Here is an 18,947-nt window from a genome sequence, read left to right on the forward strand (position 1 = left end):
ATCTGACTACACCATGATGAATCATCAAGAGGAAACACTGGCAATAGTAAGCTAGGGTTAGAAATGAATTCAAAATTACCAACAGCAGCCAAAATTTCTGAGAATAAAAGGGCTAGAAATTGAAAATGGGATTTTTTGTGTACCTTCCAATAGATGTCACTATTATTAACTACTTTTTAGGCATGAAAACTGGATCAAATTTGAGAGACAAGAGGGAAATTGAGGAACAAAAATCAAATATTCAAATAAAACACCCATTGGGCTTATATGTTCACTTGTGACTATTAATAAAGTGATTAAATCACAATAGGTATGATTTCACCAGACTAGAAGGGACTATTAACTCTCACATAAATTCTACTATACTATTGGCAAATGATGCTCATATTTTTATAAGCATTTTACCCAATTTTGTATTTTCTGAATTTATAATAATTATTTAACAAGGAGTCATAAAGATACATAATGCTATAACCTTATAATTTCACAGTTCAGAGGCTCTCAGTCTCGTTGTCCTTAACTACGCAAGGTTCTCTTGTTATCTCACCTCTCCACCACGATCAGCACCACAATCCCATGCTTCCATTCCTCCCTTTCCCTAGCATTACTGGTATGATCTTAAAAATAGGGAAAGAGGAAACAGCAAGTGAAGGTTCAGGAAAAAAGAGACGAATCACACCATTAGCATCATTCAGGAGCTAAAAATTCTGCAGTTCTGTTCTCACAATCTATCTGCTCAATCCAGTGAGAACTCAAACTTTACAAATCTTTTTGAAAAATGGAATGGATAACAATAGCAAAATTGGGCTGTTACCAAAATAAAACAGAAAATATGCTAGATGAACTAGTTAGATCTTAGTACAGAAAATTTAGATGGAAATCAACATCACGTGTTCTTCAAAAAAAAGTGATCCTTAAACAAAAAACCCACCAATGACATCCTATCTTGTGTTAGTAAAAAATAAAATTTATTCATCTCTTCTCTGCACATAATTTTTAGAATATTTCACTTATCCAGATGTTAGTTTGTATGCTTTTGGTCAAAACTTAAATGTTATATAATATGCATTTAAAAACTCAGTATTTTCATGCAAACTGCATTTTAGATACAGAGAAACCTTACTAATGACCAATGATCTATGGCTCCTATTTAAAGAACCACCTTTGTCTTTTTGCTGGAAAAAAAAACTGTAATGGTAGTGATTAACTTGGCTGAGGAAATCCGGAAACTATATTCTTTTGAATTCCTAAGTGCCACCAAATATTTGAGCAAAAGAGAGTAAATGGATGATCTAAAATAGGGTTTCTCAACCTTGACATTGACATTTTAGGCCAGATAATTCTCTGTTGTAGGAGACTGTTCTATGCATTATAGGATGTTTAGTAACATCTTTGGCCTCTATTCATTAGATGCCTGTAGTACCATCACGCTCTCCCAGTTGTAACAACAAAAAATATCTTCAGACATTACGAAATGCCCCTTGGGGGGCAAAATCATCTTTAGTTGAAAGCCACTATTAGAGAGTGATAAGAAGAAAAAGTCCAAAGTTAGATATTCATTGAAAAAAGTTCTATGACTCTGCAACCTCACAGAAGCAACAATTTGTTTTTATGCATTATCTCAAAGTTTCTCCCAAGTTTCATATTTTCCCAATGGAATAATTTCTTCAAGGTACAAATGATGCTCCAGAGACAAGAACATAAGTTTATTTTATTGCCCAATTATTTTCTTAAAAAATTTTAATGTTTGATAAAATAAAACAAGCTTTTAGTATCATAGAAACCTTTTCACATGTACAATGACATTATTACTATATACAACTTGAAAAACAAGTGCTTCCAGCTCCAAGTAAAGTGATGTTGAACATCCTGACCATAGTTAAGCTGTAGGAAATTTCCTGGATGGCCAATGTTTTCCTTGGTTTGGAAAAAAAATTATACAATTGAAAAATATAAATAAGACCTTCAATGAGTTGAGAATCATAAAAATGCTATCGGGAAGTTCATTAATCTGAATCTTGGGAAGTTCATAGTAATTATAAGAGTTCAACAGGTCAAACAAAACCCTGTGGATATTCAAACTTCAGTCTTCCAGGAGAGGTCCTGTAGGTTCACAGTTGGTCTATCAAAAATAATAGTTATTCCTATTGTGGTAGAACTTGATATCTGGGGTTCATATTCCATTTTTCACCAGCTCATGGACTCCATTCTCATCAATGATTAAAGGTGCATGGAATTCTTTATCTGCCACATAACCTTCTAGTCCCTGCAAAAAAGATTGAAATGAAACACAATTAGAAAATTGGTGGGTGGGCACTATTCCTGCTGGACTTAGTGGCTGCAATAATGATTTAAAGCATGAATGCTAAAAGTTGGATTGAGATGTGGAATTTAAAAGTCAAAACTCTATTTAAAATACTTTTTAAACTAGATTTAATGACCGATTTATGGAAGCATAAAAAAAACAAGAAATTATTCTATTCTCATTACAATTTTTAAAGTTAATATGATCATATTCATTTTTCCTATAATCATCTCTCAATATAGTTAACTTTCTAAGCAAGATAGCTATCTCTGAAGCTATAACTAAGCAATACTGACAAGGATCTCCAAAAAAATATTACATCACTGCAATAGTAGGGACCCCTAAAATCTCCAGGTTTTAAAAGTGACAGAACTAAGTATATGAACAAAATAGAGGCTTTGAAAGAAAAATTACATGCATTGGAATGAGCCAGATGATTTACCTAAAGAACGAAGCTATTATATTTTAAAAGTCTATTGCATTTCAATGGGTAGGTGAAATGGACTAGACATACTAGATTTCTGTTAATGGCAACTAACCCACTTGTGGGATAGATGCAAAGCCATACAGGAATTCTCAAAGAAGAATTCAAAATAAATGCAGCTTCTCAGCTCGACCCCAGGAAGGACTCCTCAGGGCGGGGCTATCAGAAAATGTGACATCTTCTCTAACAGCAACTCTACCTAAACATAAGACAACACTAGAATCCTACTTTTAAAAAAAGTTTTGTTTCATTTTTAATTGAAAAATAATAATTATATATATTTATGGGGTACAATGTGATGTTTCGATGCATGTACACATTGTGGAATGATCAAATCAGGCTAATTAACATATCCATCACCTCAAACATTTATCATTTCTTTGTGGTGAGAACATTTAAAATCCACCTTTTTAGCTATTTTGAAATATATAATACTTTGTAAAAGAATAGGGGAAAAAACCAAAGCAAACTTACTTCTCCAGCATAGGAGATAAGAGGAGAGATTTCACACTGGATTGGTACATCATTGGCATCCTTCAAGCTAAAGAAGAAACCAAATATGTGTTAAAGATTTTGCTTCCCATGTTACTTGCCAGAATGAAAGTACACACCATACTTTCCTCTGAGAAGCTAACAAAATTCTCCTAGTTAAAAAAAAAAAAAAATGGAAGAAATACCACCCAAATCACTAAATTCCCTGAGGATTATGTAAACATGAAATTCTCATGACCAGAAATGCAATATTTAGGGCAAGTGCCCATAATTACTGGTAGCTCTTTACAGCACTTCATCAGTTTTATACACTATCCTCTTATGTACACCTCATTTTTTTTTTACCATTTCCAAGTTTCCATTTGATAAAGGGACTACTTACTGAGTTTATAGTATGTGCCAGGCCCACTGATTGGTGCTTTGAATCCTTCATATTTCATTTTAATCCTCACCGCAGCCTTGCAAGTTAGGTGCTAATGTTGACAGACATACTAAAGCTGCACTATCCAATACAGTAACCAATAGCCACATGTGGCTACTTCGATTTAAATTGAGATTTTCAAAATTAATTAAAAATTTAAAGTTCAGTTTCTTAGTCATAATAATCACATTTCAAGAGTTCAGGAGCCATGAATGTCTAATGACTACCAAATTGGACAGCACAGAAAAAGAAGGTCCTTCATTACAGAAAATTCTGTTAATATTAGATAGTACTATTCTAAAGATCAGTTAAATTATTTCCCAGCATATGTTTTTCTGTACAACCAAAATCTTCTAGATTAACTGAGCTGATTTATTCAATGTTTCAAAGTACTTCTGTTTCCAAAATTCCTTTTTTAAGGACCTAAACCAGAATGCACCCAAGCAAAGGCAAGGCAGAAGTCACCATTTGCTTCTTCTAGGTCACAATCTAACATTTATAGCCATTTGCAATCCTGAATTTCTAAATTATCTAACACAAAAGTCAATAAGTAGCATTTTTAATACATTTACAGTAATTAGACCTCTGTGTTACTTGACATTTCAAGACTCTTACCAATAGGATACAGGGCACACAAAAATCCAGTGTTTTGTCAAACTGTAGCTCTTCTTTGCTTTCCCAAGTATGTAGTCTCAAACTTTTGTGGAGTCAATAAAATCAGAGGTTTCTGAGTTCAGCCACAGGTCAACCTTTCTCCATATCCCATTCCAACTTATTTTATCTGGCTACTTTCCACTCAAACCAGGCCTGTAACACTCTTTGGATTATTCCGAGTCATTCTCAACTATGGTCCCTTTGACTGTAAAAACCATACCCATCCTCCAAGATTTAGCTCAAACCTAACCTTTCCTTGACCACTGCATTTCATAGTCATTGCTCCCATTGATTTGTTCATATAAAAATAAATTTCTCAGATAACTGCTAAGTCACTGCCTCCTAGAGTACTTATCATTTCTACCACACACTGAGCACATGATCACATACTCCCTGATAATGTTAACTTTCATATACGTGCATCTTGAACCTCCAAGCTCTTAAGAAATGACTTATTCCTCTTGTGTAAGATGCTTCAGCACCTAGGATACTAACAGCACCTGTAGGCCTATAAGCAGGCTTACCAATGCTTGTTGGCTGAATGAATAATACATGAACTATGAGGGTAGACAAATGACATACGAAAGGAGAAGGCATAGGCTGGGTGCACATTGCTCCAGATATGAGCCAGGTTCTATCACAAGAGATCAAGAGGTCTAGTCCAGACCCTCTGGGGGAAGCTCAAAGTCATACTATTAATAAACAAAATGGAAAAACTGAGGGCCTACCCCACTGATAAGATGCATGTAACCCAGTCCCACCTCAACCCCTAAAGGATTCGGTGTACCAGAATCCTGAGGAACACACACCTAGCTGCTCTGAATATATAACCTTCCATTCTAAGTACCACAAAGACACCCCAAGAAACTAAGAAAGTCAACTTCAGTAAACAAAGTTAGATGCCCTGAAGGAGGAGAGACAGAAGCTACCATCACCAAATGTAAAATCTCAGGATACAGGCCAATAACACTACTGCCCCCCAATTCTTTAGCCAAGCATCCTTTTGGTAGCTAACACTATTCACTATGCCTTAAGGTGAAAAATAAAAACAAGGTCATTTATCAAAACTCAGCATCCTCGCTTCCATTCTTTCAGAATATCTCCAACACAGTTTCCTCCCTCTTTTAGACAAAATACTTCCTTTCCCTCTCTCACTTTTAAGTAATCTTTTCCAACTGTCTGAGCACATCCTTTGGTGCTTAGGATTTCAGTAGGCACTATTCCTAAGTCTACGATCTCATTTAGGGCCAGACTTTAATTTCAGTTTAATTATTTTACAAATGGCTAAAATGAAGAAAATCGGAAGGGGACCAAATAGAAGAATAAGACATTTGTAAAAAGTTGTAAATAGGCCGGGCATGGTGGCTCACGCCTGTAATCCTAGCACTCTGAGAGGCCAAGGTGGGAGGATTGTTCAAGGTCAGGACTTCAAGACCAGCCTGAGCAAGAGTGAGACCCCATCTCTACTAAAAATAGATAAAAATTAGCTGGACAACTAAAAATATATAGAAAAAATTAGCCGGACATGGTGGCGCACTCCTGTAGTCCCACCTACTCGGGAGGCTGAGGCAGAAGGATTGCTTGAGCCAGAAGTCTGAGGTTGCTGTGAGCTAGCCTGATGCCACGGTACTCTAGCCCAGGCAACAGAGCCAGGCTGTCTCAAAATAAAAAGAGAAAAGAAAAAAAAAGTTGTACACAATGTTAACAACTTTCTGTATCTTAACTAAGATAGCTGGATGCTGTTTTCGGCTGTATAATTAAGAAACTATTTCACTTTTAGGTTAAAAGCTGTGGTTCAACAAGAAAGAAATTTAAGGTCAAAGTTTTTTTCTTAAGTTATAAAAGCATCTTGCTTCCACATATTAAAAATGGATGAGAACAAAAGTGACAAAGGGCCCTGCATCCCAGTTCCCAGAGCATTGAGGGGCAATAGTCATCTATGGCTCCTAGAAGAAACTAACCAGATCTTCGAGTGCACTTCCTTGTCTACAGGGCCACATCCCAGAAACACTCCACAGGACAAAGAGGAGTGGCTCAGACAGGAAAAAGCACAAGGGTGACACTGACATCAGTGCTACTCTGTTTCTCAGATGACTTCCATCTCCAGATCTATTGCCCTATACACATTTCCCAAATTATCTTAACAACTTAATATCCAAGCTAAACCTAATAACTCTCAAAGTATAACAAGAAGTTGAAGCTGTCTCTTTAGCTATAAAGATAACGGCTTTTTCAAAATCTGTCAGTACCCAGATGAGAGAAGATATGTTACCTCTAACTAAAAATGACCTGCTGTTAAGATGAAAAGATTCTTTAGAAGACAATAACTAATATCAATGCACAGTGACCAAAAAGGAGAGCTATTAGTGTGGGAATAAATCAAAAGAATATTTTTCTCAGTACTAAGAACCATCATGTATGTCAGGAACAGTTAGCCTTCATACTGACAGCATGTATCTAATCCAGTAAGATACATCCTTAGAATGTTATTATCATCTAATTTAACCTCATGCTAAAGGTGTAAGTTGAGATCCAAATTTACCCCCTGGCCCGTAACCTGCTCTAGATCTTATCCATCATCTGTAAATTTGTCACTGAGAGCTCTAACACCTCTGGTCGAATTCTTTAGTAAAGCATGCTCCCCATTTCCAGCATGCACTGAGATTCTGAGTTAGTGTCATCCAGAAAGAGACCTGCCACCAAGTAAGCAGTGAGCCCCCACCGAAGATTCAACCGTCCTCCACCAAGACTCCCAAAAGGCAGAGCACTAAACTACAACGCCAGTTAGTACAGAGGGAAGCACAGCCCCATCACCATGCACTGTAGGCGGGCTAGTATATTTACTTGTAATTGACATCAGCTGTGATGGTCTCTGACTTCCCATTTGTAGCACTGCTATGTGGGAATAAATAAGCATTAATGGGAATGGAAACAAATCAAACAATAACAATGAAGAGGAGTTATAGAATATACTTGACTGAATGGCATGTATTTATGCTAAATCATAAATCTGACACAAGAGACCTGAAGGGGTAAAAAGCAAACTCAATGGCCAAAGATGAAACATAAGGACAATGTGACATGGCGCTGAGCAAGCTTGTTGACAATACAGAGCCTGAAAATGGCCTTGGACTGGGAGACAGAAGCTACCGCGGCTCCTTCTTGTAAAAAAGTTGTGGACCAAGAAGTTGCAATAGCCAATGTCCTAATATTTATTCAGGCATTCTTGCAGCCAGCCATTTTATCCTTTAACGATAAAATTAAATGACAAAATGCTTTTACACAAGTACAGAAACAATGGATGATTTAGAAGGGGAAATTCTAGGTGCCAATGAAAGTTTCATCATAAGATTTACCTTAAAAGTGCTTTATTTTGAATGTCAATAGTTACAAGTACCTTCTTTTTTTAACTTCTGAAAAAAACGAAAGCATTTCTCGAGTCTCAGTATCAGTGAATGTAACCACCATTCACTTACCTTCTTTGCACCTTCCTCTAATCTAAAAGGGCTATGGCGCAAACTGTGATGGGTCTACATCTTGCCTGTAGCCTGGGCCTGGCAGGGCTTCGGGTGGGTCTCATAGATAGAACTTGTAATGAGGCTACAGATAACATGGGCAGCAACAACCAATCCTCTGTGGCCAAGGGACTTTCCCCGTGGCATAGTGTGTGGCTAATGGGCTTTACCCATATGGCGGACCAAAAGAATTATCTTCTGACCATTACTTAGTAGGAGTCATTTCACTGTCATGGTGGGGCTGTTTCCAAAAAAACAACAGATTTAGAAGAGACTCCTCTTTAAGAGGAGGTAAACCTATCATTATCTTTGTAATAGGCAAAGCTGTTGTTGTTTCACATCAGGAACTGCCCATACAGCAACACTTTGCTTTTTAAAAAACAATCTAGGGATATATCAGAGAGAGACACAGAGAGAGAGAAAGAGAGAAGTCCAAGAGAGCATTTATACAAAAGAGAAAAGATACCGACTTACCGGGGAATTGCTGGAAGGCGAGAGCCATTTTCATCTATGAAGTGTCCCCCCGCATTGAGGACCCAGCAATGATGAAGGGACATCAAAGCATGCCTTGCAGTAGTAGGGTTGTCCTTCCCATTCTGACTGTCTGCATTCTTTAGCGGGGAAAACTCATCTTCCCGTAATACTTCATACACCACAAACTTCCTAGAGTGAAACCATACGAAGACTTCTTTATTATGAAATTAAAAAAAAAAAAGACAACTACATAAACAGCCTCTGACTCCTCTCTATATAGCTAAGCCTTTGGTCTTCAAAAATAGGCTCTCTTAATCCAATTCCAAATGAATGCTGCATAAAATAATGCTCATCCCTGGACCAAAAGATGTTGAAATTTTCTTTTCCAGTGCAAAATGAGAAATCATTTCCATCTCCAACTATAAAACACTTCATCTTACACATCAGAAAGATTAGAAATGCTAATGCACAAAAATCACATTAGCATCTGTCCTGGGTAAAAAAAATAAATAAATAAACAAAGATCACATTAGTGTCTGTCTTGGGTTTAGAAAAAAAAGCAAAAAAAAAAGATGATTTATAAATACAGGGAGATTAATTTTACACAGCTAATTTGTCTTCTGTATTTTCATACTGCCAAATTCTCAGACACATATCAACATCAATGTGATCTTTATAGAGAACTATATAATCTAAAAAACATGCTTACTGAAACATTTACTCACAGGGTAGTAAGATACCCTAAACACGAAATGGGTCAATTCTTTATCTTCACCCTTTTAATCTCTCAAAGTAAATGACCTGAACAACTCTGCAGGAGACCCAAGAATTAGTCAATAAAAAGAAATATGTACTCTTAGGCAACTTAGACCATACTCCTGGAGTGGCGGTTTTATTCTAGAGAATGATAATGCATCTAGACTACACAGTCATGATCAAAATGTCAGATCTGAGATATATGCTAGCAGATGTTTCCTGCAAAGAGTTTCATGCCTCTGAGAATAAAAAGCAGCATTTCAAGACATTTTTAAAATCTTACTGGTGCTATTCAAAACATACTTTGCAAACTGGAAGATGTCAAAGACAAATTTTTCCATCTTTATTCCATTTGGTTTGTCTGGCTTAATTAACTGCCCTTGGGAATCCACATATGGAATCTTCTTTTGAGCCACATGGTGCTGTAACTGAGGTTCATAAACACTAAGAAGTAGAGGGGAAAAAGATATAATCACTTTCCAGATTTAAAATGCCAGAAAATCTGATAACACTCAGGAGCAAATGCGTCAACAACCAGAACTAAGATTTTCAAGGTGAGGAGCACTTGCTAAGTTTCATTCCATATTTAAATAATAAATGAACAGATTTTCCCCCATTCGTTTCCTTATTTTTTAAAAAAATCAGATAATGACTTCCACATTAAAAATACACACCCCCCATGTCTCTCCCATAATTTCTATGTCTTTTATAAAATGTCCTACTTTTTGTCCTTTTCCAAATCTCTTCAAATATGGGATAAAAGATGAGTATTAAAAGTTACTATGAATTAATAATACAGCTTCAAATGACATAGTAGAATGGGAAATATTTTGGAAGTGGAGTTGATATTTTAAAGTAAAGCTTATTAACTTTGTAAAAAGCAGACAGTCATCTTGAATGTCTAAAAGCCATCAAGTCAATCAAAAAGCAAGAATATCCTTCATTTTAAAATACGGTGAGATAAAACAGCTCTTATTTTATCCTTTGGGGCACCACCACGCTGATTTTCATGTACATCTCGAGTTCTTTCTTTTTTTTTCCACTCTTTAATGCACTAGTTCCTAAATGCCAGTCTGTGAACCGGCTGAACTAGAATGGTATGGGTAGCTTTTTAAAAACATACAGATGCCGTGGATCTACCTCCAGAAATTCTGATTCAGCTGATGTAGGGTAAACATCTGTATTTTTAAAAAGCTCCCAGTTGTAAAAGAGAATGTTTCATTTCTTATTTTTTGCTTCAACAGAACCTAGCACACAGTTGGGGGATGGGAGGGTAAGAAGAAAAAGAAGAAATGCTTCGGACTCCAGTTAACGCACTGGGGAGTGGGCTCCTACTAATTCCCACCTCATGATATTAATATATCTTACTAAGTAAAACAATCACAGTGTGAGATAAATGTCCGTTTGATAAAGTGATCCTCAGGAAAGATGAATTCTGTGGGATATGGACTTGGGGAGACTGCCTACCGCTCAAGTGACTTAGTTTCTGATTAACAATAAATACGATTTTAAAAGGTCCCCATCTTGCCCATACTTGACAACATCTCTCAGAAATGGTATGGTGAAGAAATGATTGGCAATGTTCCCGGCATTGAATAGCAGCCGTCCATCTGAGCTTCGTTTCTGAGCTGTCGCCAGAGAAATCTCACTGTATTCTACCACCTGGTAAACTCCATCCACTCGGCAAACCACGCCAACTGGTTCTGTAGGATTTGTTTTCTCTACCACCTGCCCAGCAAAGAAAGACAACAGTAGAGGAAGAAATTTCATTAAATGCATCTTTGGAGGTCTGCCATTGTCAAAGGCCACATTTATAATTTTGTTTACATTATCTTTAAGGCAAGAAGAATCTTTAGACAATCCGCTATGCACCTTTATATACTCTGACACACTACTTTCCAACTGGAAATGAGGTATGTTATCTCCTTCCGAAGTATCACCTAACGAAACTCTGGAGTTGAAATTCCATCACATACATATATATAGCACAGAGGAAATCACATTGGCCAGGGAATAATTAAACGAGGAGTCTATATCCCCCAAATAGCTTGTATTTTTTATTATTAAATGTATCCTTAACCACACTCAATTACTTTGAGAATAAATGAAATGAAATTTCTTCAGGTTTCACAAGACAAATGACATAAGAAAGGCATTTTGTCTCTCACTTTTTATTGCCCAAATCATTACTTCATTTGAAAATAGAATTTAATTTTCCTTCATAAATAAGGCATTTTCACTGTTTTTCAGGGATCTGATAAGAGGAAGGTTTAGAGCAGACAGGCCACTGGGCTCCCATGCCAACTTTAATCAGAAAACCTACCCATATTTATCTATTTTGCATACTAGATCTTGTTTAAAATAAGAGATTCTGTACTTTTTTAAAAAAAATGTTTGAAAACCAGTGATTTGATAATTTATCAATGGCTCTGTACTGGTGGGGGATCTGAGAAAAGAAATGTATCAAAATCAGAGGGAAAATGTAAAAGTACATAAATTTAAAAAACCTCACAGGTGATTCTGATATGCCACGACCCTTATCCCACGCATCACTGACCTAAATTATCTGGAAGAAAACTATGAAGGAACTGTATTCAGTGCACCAAAATCAAGGTTCAGATGAGATGAATATCCAACAGAAGTATCAAACAATAAAAAATATTTGAAGGTATTATTTTTTTGTCCTGTCCAATTATCAATTGAGCATGCTTCAAAGTATTTTTTAAAAATCTGTCCCCAATTTGACAAGTCTATCCTAAGCATACATGCAATATAATCTTCTTCAGCAACTGATTTCTTAAAATAAATACAGCCAGTAGCAGTTTATTCCAAACAATTAAAGCCACTGTTGCGAAGTTGGTTTACACAGCAATTAGAGATATAGGCCTTGAGTCTAGCTGTGTGAGGCAGGGCTACTGGATAAGTAGGCCTGCTGTGTAGTTTCTCTGTTTACCACCCAGAAAGGAACACAGTATTCAATGAAAAGAAACTTTCTACCAAAGAAGTAGATTAAACTGGAGGGAAACATTATATAGCAAAATGATTTAACCCAATCAGAGGCCTGTTTGCAATTCTTATCTGTCAACCCATCGCCACCTCTTTCTTCATGTAGTCTACCGTGGGTATCTTACTAGACAGGGAATTTTAAATAGATTCCTCTCAATCCCCTTTTTATAAATGTAACAAGGTTTACTTTCCAAATCACCTCCATATACTCCTACTCCCAACCAGCCGTGGAAAATAAAAATAAGCATATTCACATTTTACATTTCCCAAAGGTTTACTTCTATGACAACTATGAACCTCCAAATATAATAGAAGTCTAAATTATAGAAGAAAGCATTTTTAAAGTGCATGAAGTTGGAAATCAGTTTATATATACAGAAAAGATATACGATATAAAATTAAGAGGTTTGTTCAATATTTCCTAAGTTAAATCCTGAAAAGCTGAGTCTAAAATAACACTTTAACCTCAAAGTTACTGTAACTGCTTACAAAATGATCCTCAATTAACAATGGTTCCTACCCTTTTAGCTTTGTACTTGGCAAACTACCTCCCTCTTTTAAGCCTTTTCTCAAGGCTCTCACTCCATAAAAAATACTTAATGCTTCAAGATAGGGGCCTGTTAAAGAAGTACTGCAAAGACTTCTACTACCACACTATGAGTCACTCCCTAATTTACATGTTTTTAAATATATATTTTAATACCTTGATTTTCATATTAAAAAAAGAGGGAGGACAGATAACATAAATGTTTTCTAACATTTCTAAAGGTTTTTTAATATACACCGTTCTAGTCATTTTGGTTCCATCACAATATTTACTCATCCACCAAGTGACTACTACATTATACGCAGACACATGACTAAACAGTGAGTCTGCAGGAAGACGAAGTCTGGATTTATCCTAGAGAGCCCCCAGGTGATGGAGAAGAGTGACTGGCTAACACTTGCATCTCCGTGTGATCAGTGTACTCACGTCGCTTTAAAGTTTTTTGAGCTGCCAGCAAAAGCATAACTAGTATAAAAAGTATGGATATAATAGGTGATATAATACCAAGACTAGGAGTTGAGAAATATGAATTCTAATCCTGGCTCTGCTAATGTGATGAAGAACCTTGAGCCTGGGACTCATGAAGTACTGGATCTCGTTTGTGAGATCAAAGGGGTTCACCAGATGATCTCTGAGGTCCCTTCCAGGCTCAATGTTCTCTGATCATAGAAAGTTTAAATTGATTCTAAAGCTTATAGCAGTAAACTTTAAGTTTGTGTTTCAGAAAAAAGAGTGACACCAAGTGGGACAAAGTCAGAAATACTCTGTTATTTTTTTAAAAACTTAATACTTATGATCCGTTACACTATGTTTCTATTACAGGTTAGTAGCTACTTAAAACACAGTACAAATATTCGAAGAGTATTAGACCAGATAGAGGTCTTAAATAAATGAACTAAACCAACTCCTTTTTTGCTTTCAAAATTAAGAGGAGTCTTATTGGGCCTCTCAGCTCAACCTCTCAAAAGTTGTATTGGTAAATTTAAGATTTCAGCTTCTAGACATCATTGCATTAGATAGATTTCTAGATTAATTTTAAGGGAAATAACATCTTTATAATAGAAAATCTCCAACCAAGAATATTGTATATCTTATGGCAGGTCTTCTTTCTATATCCAGATTCTTCAAATTTATGTGAAATCTAATCTGTTTCTGTCAGAAGCCTGTATGGTTATTACATTTGGCATAAAGGTCTTCCTTTCACATCAAAATTATAAAATTATTCCAAATCTTCTAATACCTTTATGGTTTCACTTTTTAATATTTAACTGTGTAACCCATTTGAAACCGATTTTGGTATGAGCTTTGAGGGAGAGATCTTACTTTATTTTTAGCCAGTTATTTCATTCGTTTGCTTCCCTGATTTGAAATGGCATATTTTTATAGCATACATTCTTATATATACACACACAAATTTGTTTCTGACTGTTCTATTTCCATTAATCTGTCATTCCATTCTGGTCCCAGTGCCATACTCCTAGTTATTTTGTTTACAATTCCTTTTAATATCTGATAGATTGTCTCCAATCTCCCATCCTCCCTTATAATCATCCGTCTTTTTCAAGATTTTCCTGGATATCTTTACATGTTTATTCTAAATTTTGTAATCATTTTGTCAAATGTCTCCAAAATAGTATCACAGGGATTTTGATTGGGATTGTATTACATTTTATTTGATGAGAATGGAAAACTTTACAGATTTCCAGTGAAGTAATATTTATATCAATATTTTTAAGTCTTCCAAAGTGCTTTTAAGGTCTTGCATCTTTCTTATTTTATTCCTAGCTATACCATATATTTTGTTTGCTACCATAAAGACATGCCTCCTGTATCATCTGTGCAACCAAAAAAATGTTGAAAAGAACAATGTCAAGGACAGATTCTTATTGCACAGCACTGTAAACCTCTCTCCATCTCAGTATCAGTGTATTTGTAGTCATTCATGTAGTATTAATCTCCTTAATTGTTCTTATCCACAACCTGCATATTTCCATCTTATTCACAAGAATATCACGAGATACCTTGTCAAATGTTACTGAAGTCTGTATCTTCTATTTCTACCATCTTTCCCTTACCTATAACTCCAGTAACTTTGTCAAAGGAAAAAAATGAGGTTAATCTGATAGAACACAATTTGATATTAATAAATCCGTCCCAGGGCTAGTGATGATCATTCACTTTCCCAGGTACTTACAAATCATCCTCACATATTTTAAACTCTTACTTGTGATTGACAAGTATACAACATTACTTCTAAAATCAAGTCTTGCCAATTTAAGGAAAAGTGGGTGTGGTTTAGTTACTTTAGAGAGATGAATGGTTCCAAAATAGTCAAATCAGCCTAATGAACTTAGTTTGACTCCTGGAATAATGGATGACAGAGAAAGACCATTGGAAGCCTCGCTGCAGTTGAGAAAGGCATTACCTTTGCTCCACAGTCTGCTCCTTTCTGAATGCAAAATCCAATGAACCGGGGGTCTGCCACTTTTACTAATATGTTGTCAACACAATACACATGAATGCTCCAAATGCCTCTTTGCTCCATGTCCTCCACGATGTTCTGGGCTGCAAGAGCCCGATAAAGACCACCATTCCCATCTGGAAGATAAAATAGCCCATTAGTAGTAGCACACCAAAACCCATGACGAAGGTAACCCAAAGATTGCTTAATGTTTCCAAATTGGAGTAAAGATCTCTGAAAACCACAGTTTCACATTACAGAGCCAAGAAAACTGAATATCTATAAGGAAGGAATCAGGTGTCAAAAAGTTATACCCCACAATTTTGAAGGTTATTTGGCATTAAGCAACCAGGGAATAACATTAACAATGTAAGACCAGGCAACCCTGAAGACCATATGTTTCTTTTTTTTTTTTTGAGACAGAGTCTCACTCTCTTACCTGGGCTAGAGTGCCATGGCGTCAGCCTAGCTCACAGCAACCTCAAACTCCTGGGCTCAAGCGATCCTCCTGCCTCAGCCACCCGAGTAGCTGGGACTACAGGCACACGCCACCATGCCTGGCTAATTTTTTCTATTTTTAGTTGTTTGGCTAATTTCTTTCTATTTATAGTAGAGTCAGGGTCTCGCTCTTGCTCAGGCTGGTCTTGAACTCCTGAGCTCAAGCAATCCTCCTGCCTCAGCCTCCCAGAGTGCTAGGATTACAGGCGTGACCCACCATGCCCGGCCCATGTGTTTCTTTTTAACTCAGCCCCTTTTAATAATCTACCTATACTATGGAATATAAAATTATCAGACAATAATTATTTCATAACATTTCAAGTTTTATTAACATGTGTATGATTCAAGTTAACTCTATATTATAGCCCCAAGAATGACAATTTCACTCATCTCAAAAACAAAAATACATACGCATTTTATATCAATCATTTGTTAAGAAATCAGACTGATATGAAGGTCTATGGTGATTTAAACTAGGTGAAGCCTCTACTTTCTGCATCTATTTTTAATTCTGCTTTAACATACCATCAACCACCTCAGCCATAAGTTAAATGATAACAAAAAATTAGACAACTTCACAAAATAGAGCTAAGAATAGTAACTCTCCACGAATTAAGATTAAAAGAGAACTAAGATGAAATAAAAGCTCACATCTGTAGAGCACCACTGTTAACACTATTATTTCTTTCAGCCTTTCCTCCAAGTACAGATTCACATAAATAAAAATTTGTCAGTAGGTTTATTTTGATAGTTGAGATTATACTCAGGGCCACTGTATGTGACCACACAGGCAGTACCCTGCCCCATTCTAGTGGGCGCCATTAACAAACTATGATGAGCATTCAATACCTGGAACTATGCAAAGCAGTGGCCCTAATCAGACTATGCACGCAGTTTTGTATTTTATGTTCTCTTAATTAAACTATTGCAATGATTTCTTTGTCATGTAATATATCCAATTATTTTAATACTATATAAGAATTAATGCTATTTATGAACCATAATTTAGCTTCTCATTTATTAAACCCCATACGGTTTCCAATTTTTCACTATACTAAATAATATAGCCATGAACATTGTTGAATATATAAAATACTGGTTAAAGAGAATGAACATCCTGAATGCTACTCAAATTGCTCTCTAGGGCAGACATCCACAAAGATTGGCACCAAAAAAGTATAAAAGTGTATCCATTCCACCAATTTTCATCTTTTTAAATCACTTCTAAATTGCCAAAAAATATTTTTAAAATATCCAAATTGCTATATTTATAGAAAATCAAAATGTAATGATTTATGTTATTACTATTTCTAGTCACCATTAAATAAGGATGATTACACACCTGGAGCCATAGAAACTTTGTTCTTCTCTTCCAAAATAATTTTCCCATCAAAACTCATAGCAGGCAGCATTCCTTGCTGAAAAAAGATTACATTCTCTTTTTTTAAACCAAAGTACTTGTGCTTGGTGAAGAATTCCTTTGTAGATTCCATTGTTCTGCCACTGGTCATTATATACCTTGCAAGAGAAAAGCAGATCTTCTAAGCAATAGTGGTGCTATGTGGATTGGGGCAAAATAAAGTTTTGTCTGTTTCCTAAGCTAAAGAAAATCTGAGAGCACTTGCTTATTCTGACTTCCTTCATATTTTTCCTGGATAAGACACATTCATTAGCTGCTACCCAAAGGGAATTACTTCAAGTAATTTCATCAATCCTTATGTATAAAATAAATGTATTTAACAATATTAAACATACCTCCTTCAACAGAGAACCTGTAAGGGGCTTAAGTAAACATTTTAGAACTCTGTGGAAGTATATTCTAAGTTTAAAACTCCTAAATAAATAGGGAGAAAAGGGTAACTGCAATACAGTCTAATGATCTCTTGTGGTTCTTTTTATTAAAATTTAAAATGGAATCTGGACTCTGCTAAACCTCCATTTAGAATCATAAAAGTATAATTATACTTTCTGTTGTCACAAAAATCCAACCCATGCTAGTGGAGCAAAGGAAAAAAAAATTCTATCTAAAACCACAATTAGTGACTGCAGTAGTTTTGCCCTTACTAGAATGTAAACACATATCTAAGAAGGGATGTCTGTCTGGATGACTGATTTATCCACAGCACCTAGAAGCAGGTACTCAATATTTGTTGAATGAATAAATGAATAAAGAAAACAGTGTAATTTCCCACCACAGCAGGTATCCAGTAGATATCTGTCTGTTTAAAAAATTATCCTGGGTATTTTGAATTTTGGGTACAAAAGGTTTGGACGTGATTTAGAGGATGACAAAAGAGGTGGCTAAACTGTTCTGCATAAGAAAACAATAGAAATTCTGAGTTGTAAGGAGAGGGAAGAAAGAGAAAGAAGAAAATCCAATATGATTGTAGGAAGCCAGGGCTGTAATTGGAACGTTGGCTGCTTAGAACACAGATACTCCTCAAAAAAACCCCACAGGAATCAAGATGAAGACAACAGTTCACAGCAGGGTAGTATTCTTGTTGAGAAGAGCTAGAAAAGCTGGGAAAATTACAAAAACCATATTTTCAAAGGCATCAGAGAGCTCCAGCGGCAACATAGAATGGGGCTAAAATTCCAGACAGGGAGAAATCTTTCAAAGGGAGATAAGAATATGCAGCTGCCTTGTCCTCAGGGTATCTGCTTATTTGGGGTACAGGCTCATGGTGGAGAATCTGTCTTGGGCCAAAGGCTGCTGCTGGGGGACAGAGAAAGCAGCAGCGCTTGTGTTGATCACATGGGACTGAAAAAAACAAGATTGAGGACTTGAGGGATCTCAAACACACAGGCGGTTTCCCTCTGAAAATGTGCTAACTTCCAAAACTGCTCTGGGAAAGAGCTTAAAGAGCTAACCCAAAAACTCCTAAAAAGCAGAGCAGAATTTCCTGTAACCTGCCGGTGCTTAGGAGACAAACACTGACCAAGGTAGAGACCCTGAGAACACAGCATACTAGCAGAGGCTGGGGACACAGGTTTGGCCCATAGCAGAGAAATCAATGCAGTTTTCATCTGGCATGTGCATGGAAGAGGTGAAGGCTAGATAACCAGGTACTTAAGGATACGACTTTCTAGACCGAGAAAGCCCACTGAATATCCAGAGCAGTGGCTGCACATAGATCCATACCACAGCATCATGACATTTCAGATACTAAAGAAGGGACCCTAAATGCTTTCAGAGAGTGGGGAAAAAAAAGATTGGGAATCAGAATGGCATTAGACCCCTCAATAGCAATGCTAAAAACAATAGAGCAAAACTTTCAAATTTCAGAAGGAAACTGACTTTCAATCAGAAATTCTATATCTAGATGAACTATCA

General features: G+C 36.2%; 1 protein-coding gene across 3 annotated transcripts in view; it reads right to left on the minus strand.

Annotated features, from left to right (window-relative positions):
• Positions 1 to 1,684: 1,684 nt before the first annotated feature.
• The window catches only part of UAP1 (UDP-N-acetylglucosamine pyrophosphorylase 1), a 29,970-nt gene continuing 12,707 nt past the window's right edge, over positions 1,685 to 18,947 (minus strand). The window contains exons 4-11 of one of the 3 annotated variants that reach the window (XM_012639592.1): positions 16,956 to 17,131; positions 15,080 to 15,252; positions 10,636 to 10,829; positions 9,405 to 9,545; positions 8,346 to 8,534; positions 7,201 to 7,248; positions 3,264 to 3,330; positions 1,685 to 2,266 (exon numbers count right to left, since the gene is read on the minus strand). In XM_012639592.1, the coding sequence (XP_012495046.1) occupies positions 2,174 to 2,266; positions 3,264 to 3,330; positions 7,201 to 7,248; positions 8,346 to 8,534; positions 9,405 to 9,545; positions 10,636 to 10,829; positions 15,080 to 15,252; positions 16,956 to 17,131 (1,081 nt within the window). In that variant the 3' untranslated portion in view covers positions 1,685 to 2,173. Of the gene's footprint in view, positions 2,267 to 3,263; positions 3,331 to 7,200; positions 7,252 to 8,345; positions 8,535 to 9,404; positions 9,546 to 10,635; positions 10,830 to 15,079; positions 15,253 to 16,955; positions 17,132 to 18,947 lie in introns of all 3 variants that reach the window. The other 2 variants (XM_012639591.1, XM_012639593.1) reach the window with 2 other exon arrangements.

The sequence above is a fragment of the Propithecus coquereli genome, unplaced genomic scaffold (genome assembly GCF_000956105.1).
Source record: "Propithecus coquereli isolate 6110/MARCELLA unplaced genomic scaffold, Pcoq_1.0 Scaffold140, whole genome shotgun sequence".
In the NCBI taxonomy this organism is placed as follows: Eukaryota; Metazoa; Chordata; class Mammalia; order Primates; family Indriidae; genus Propithecus; species Propithecus coquereli.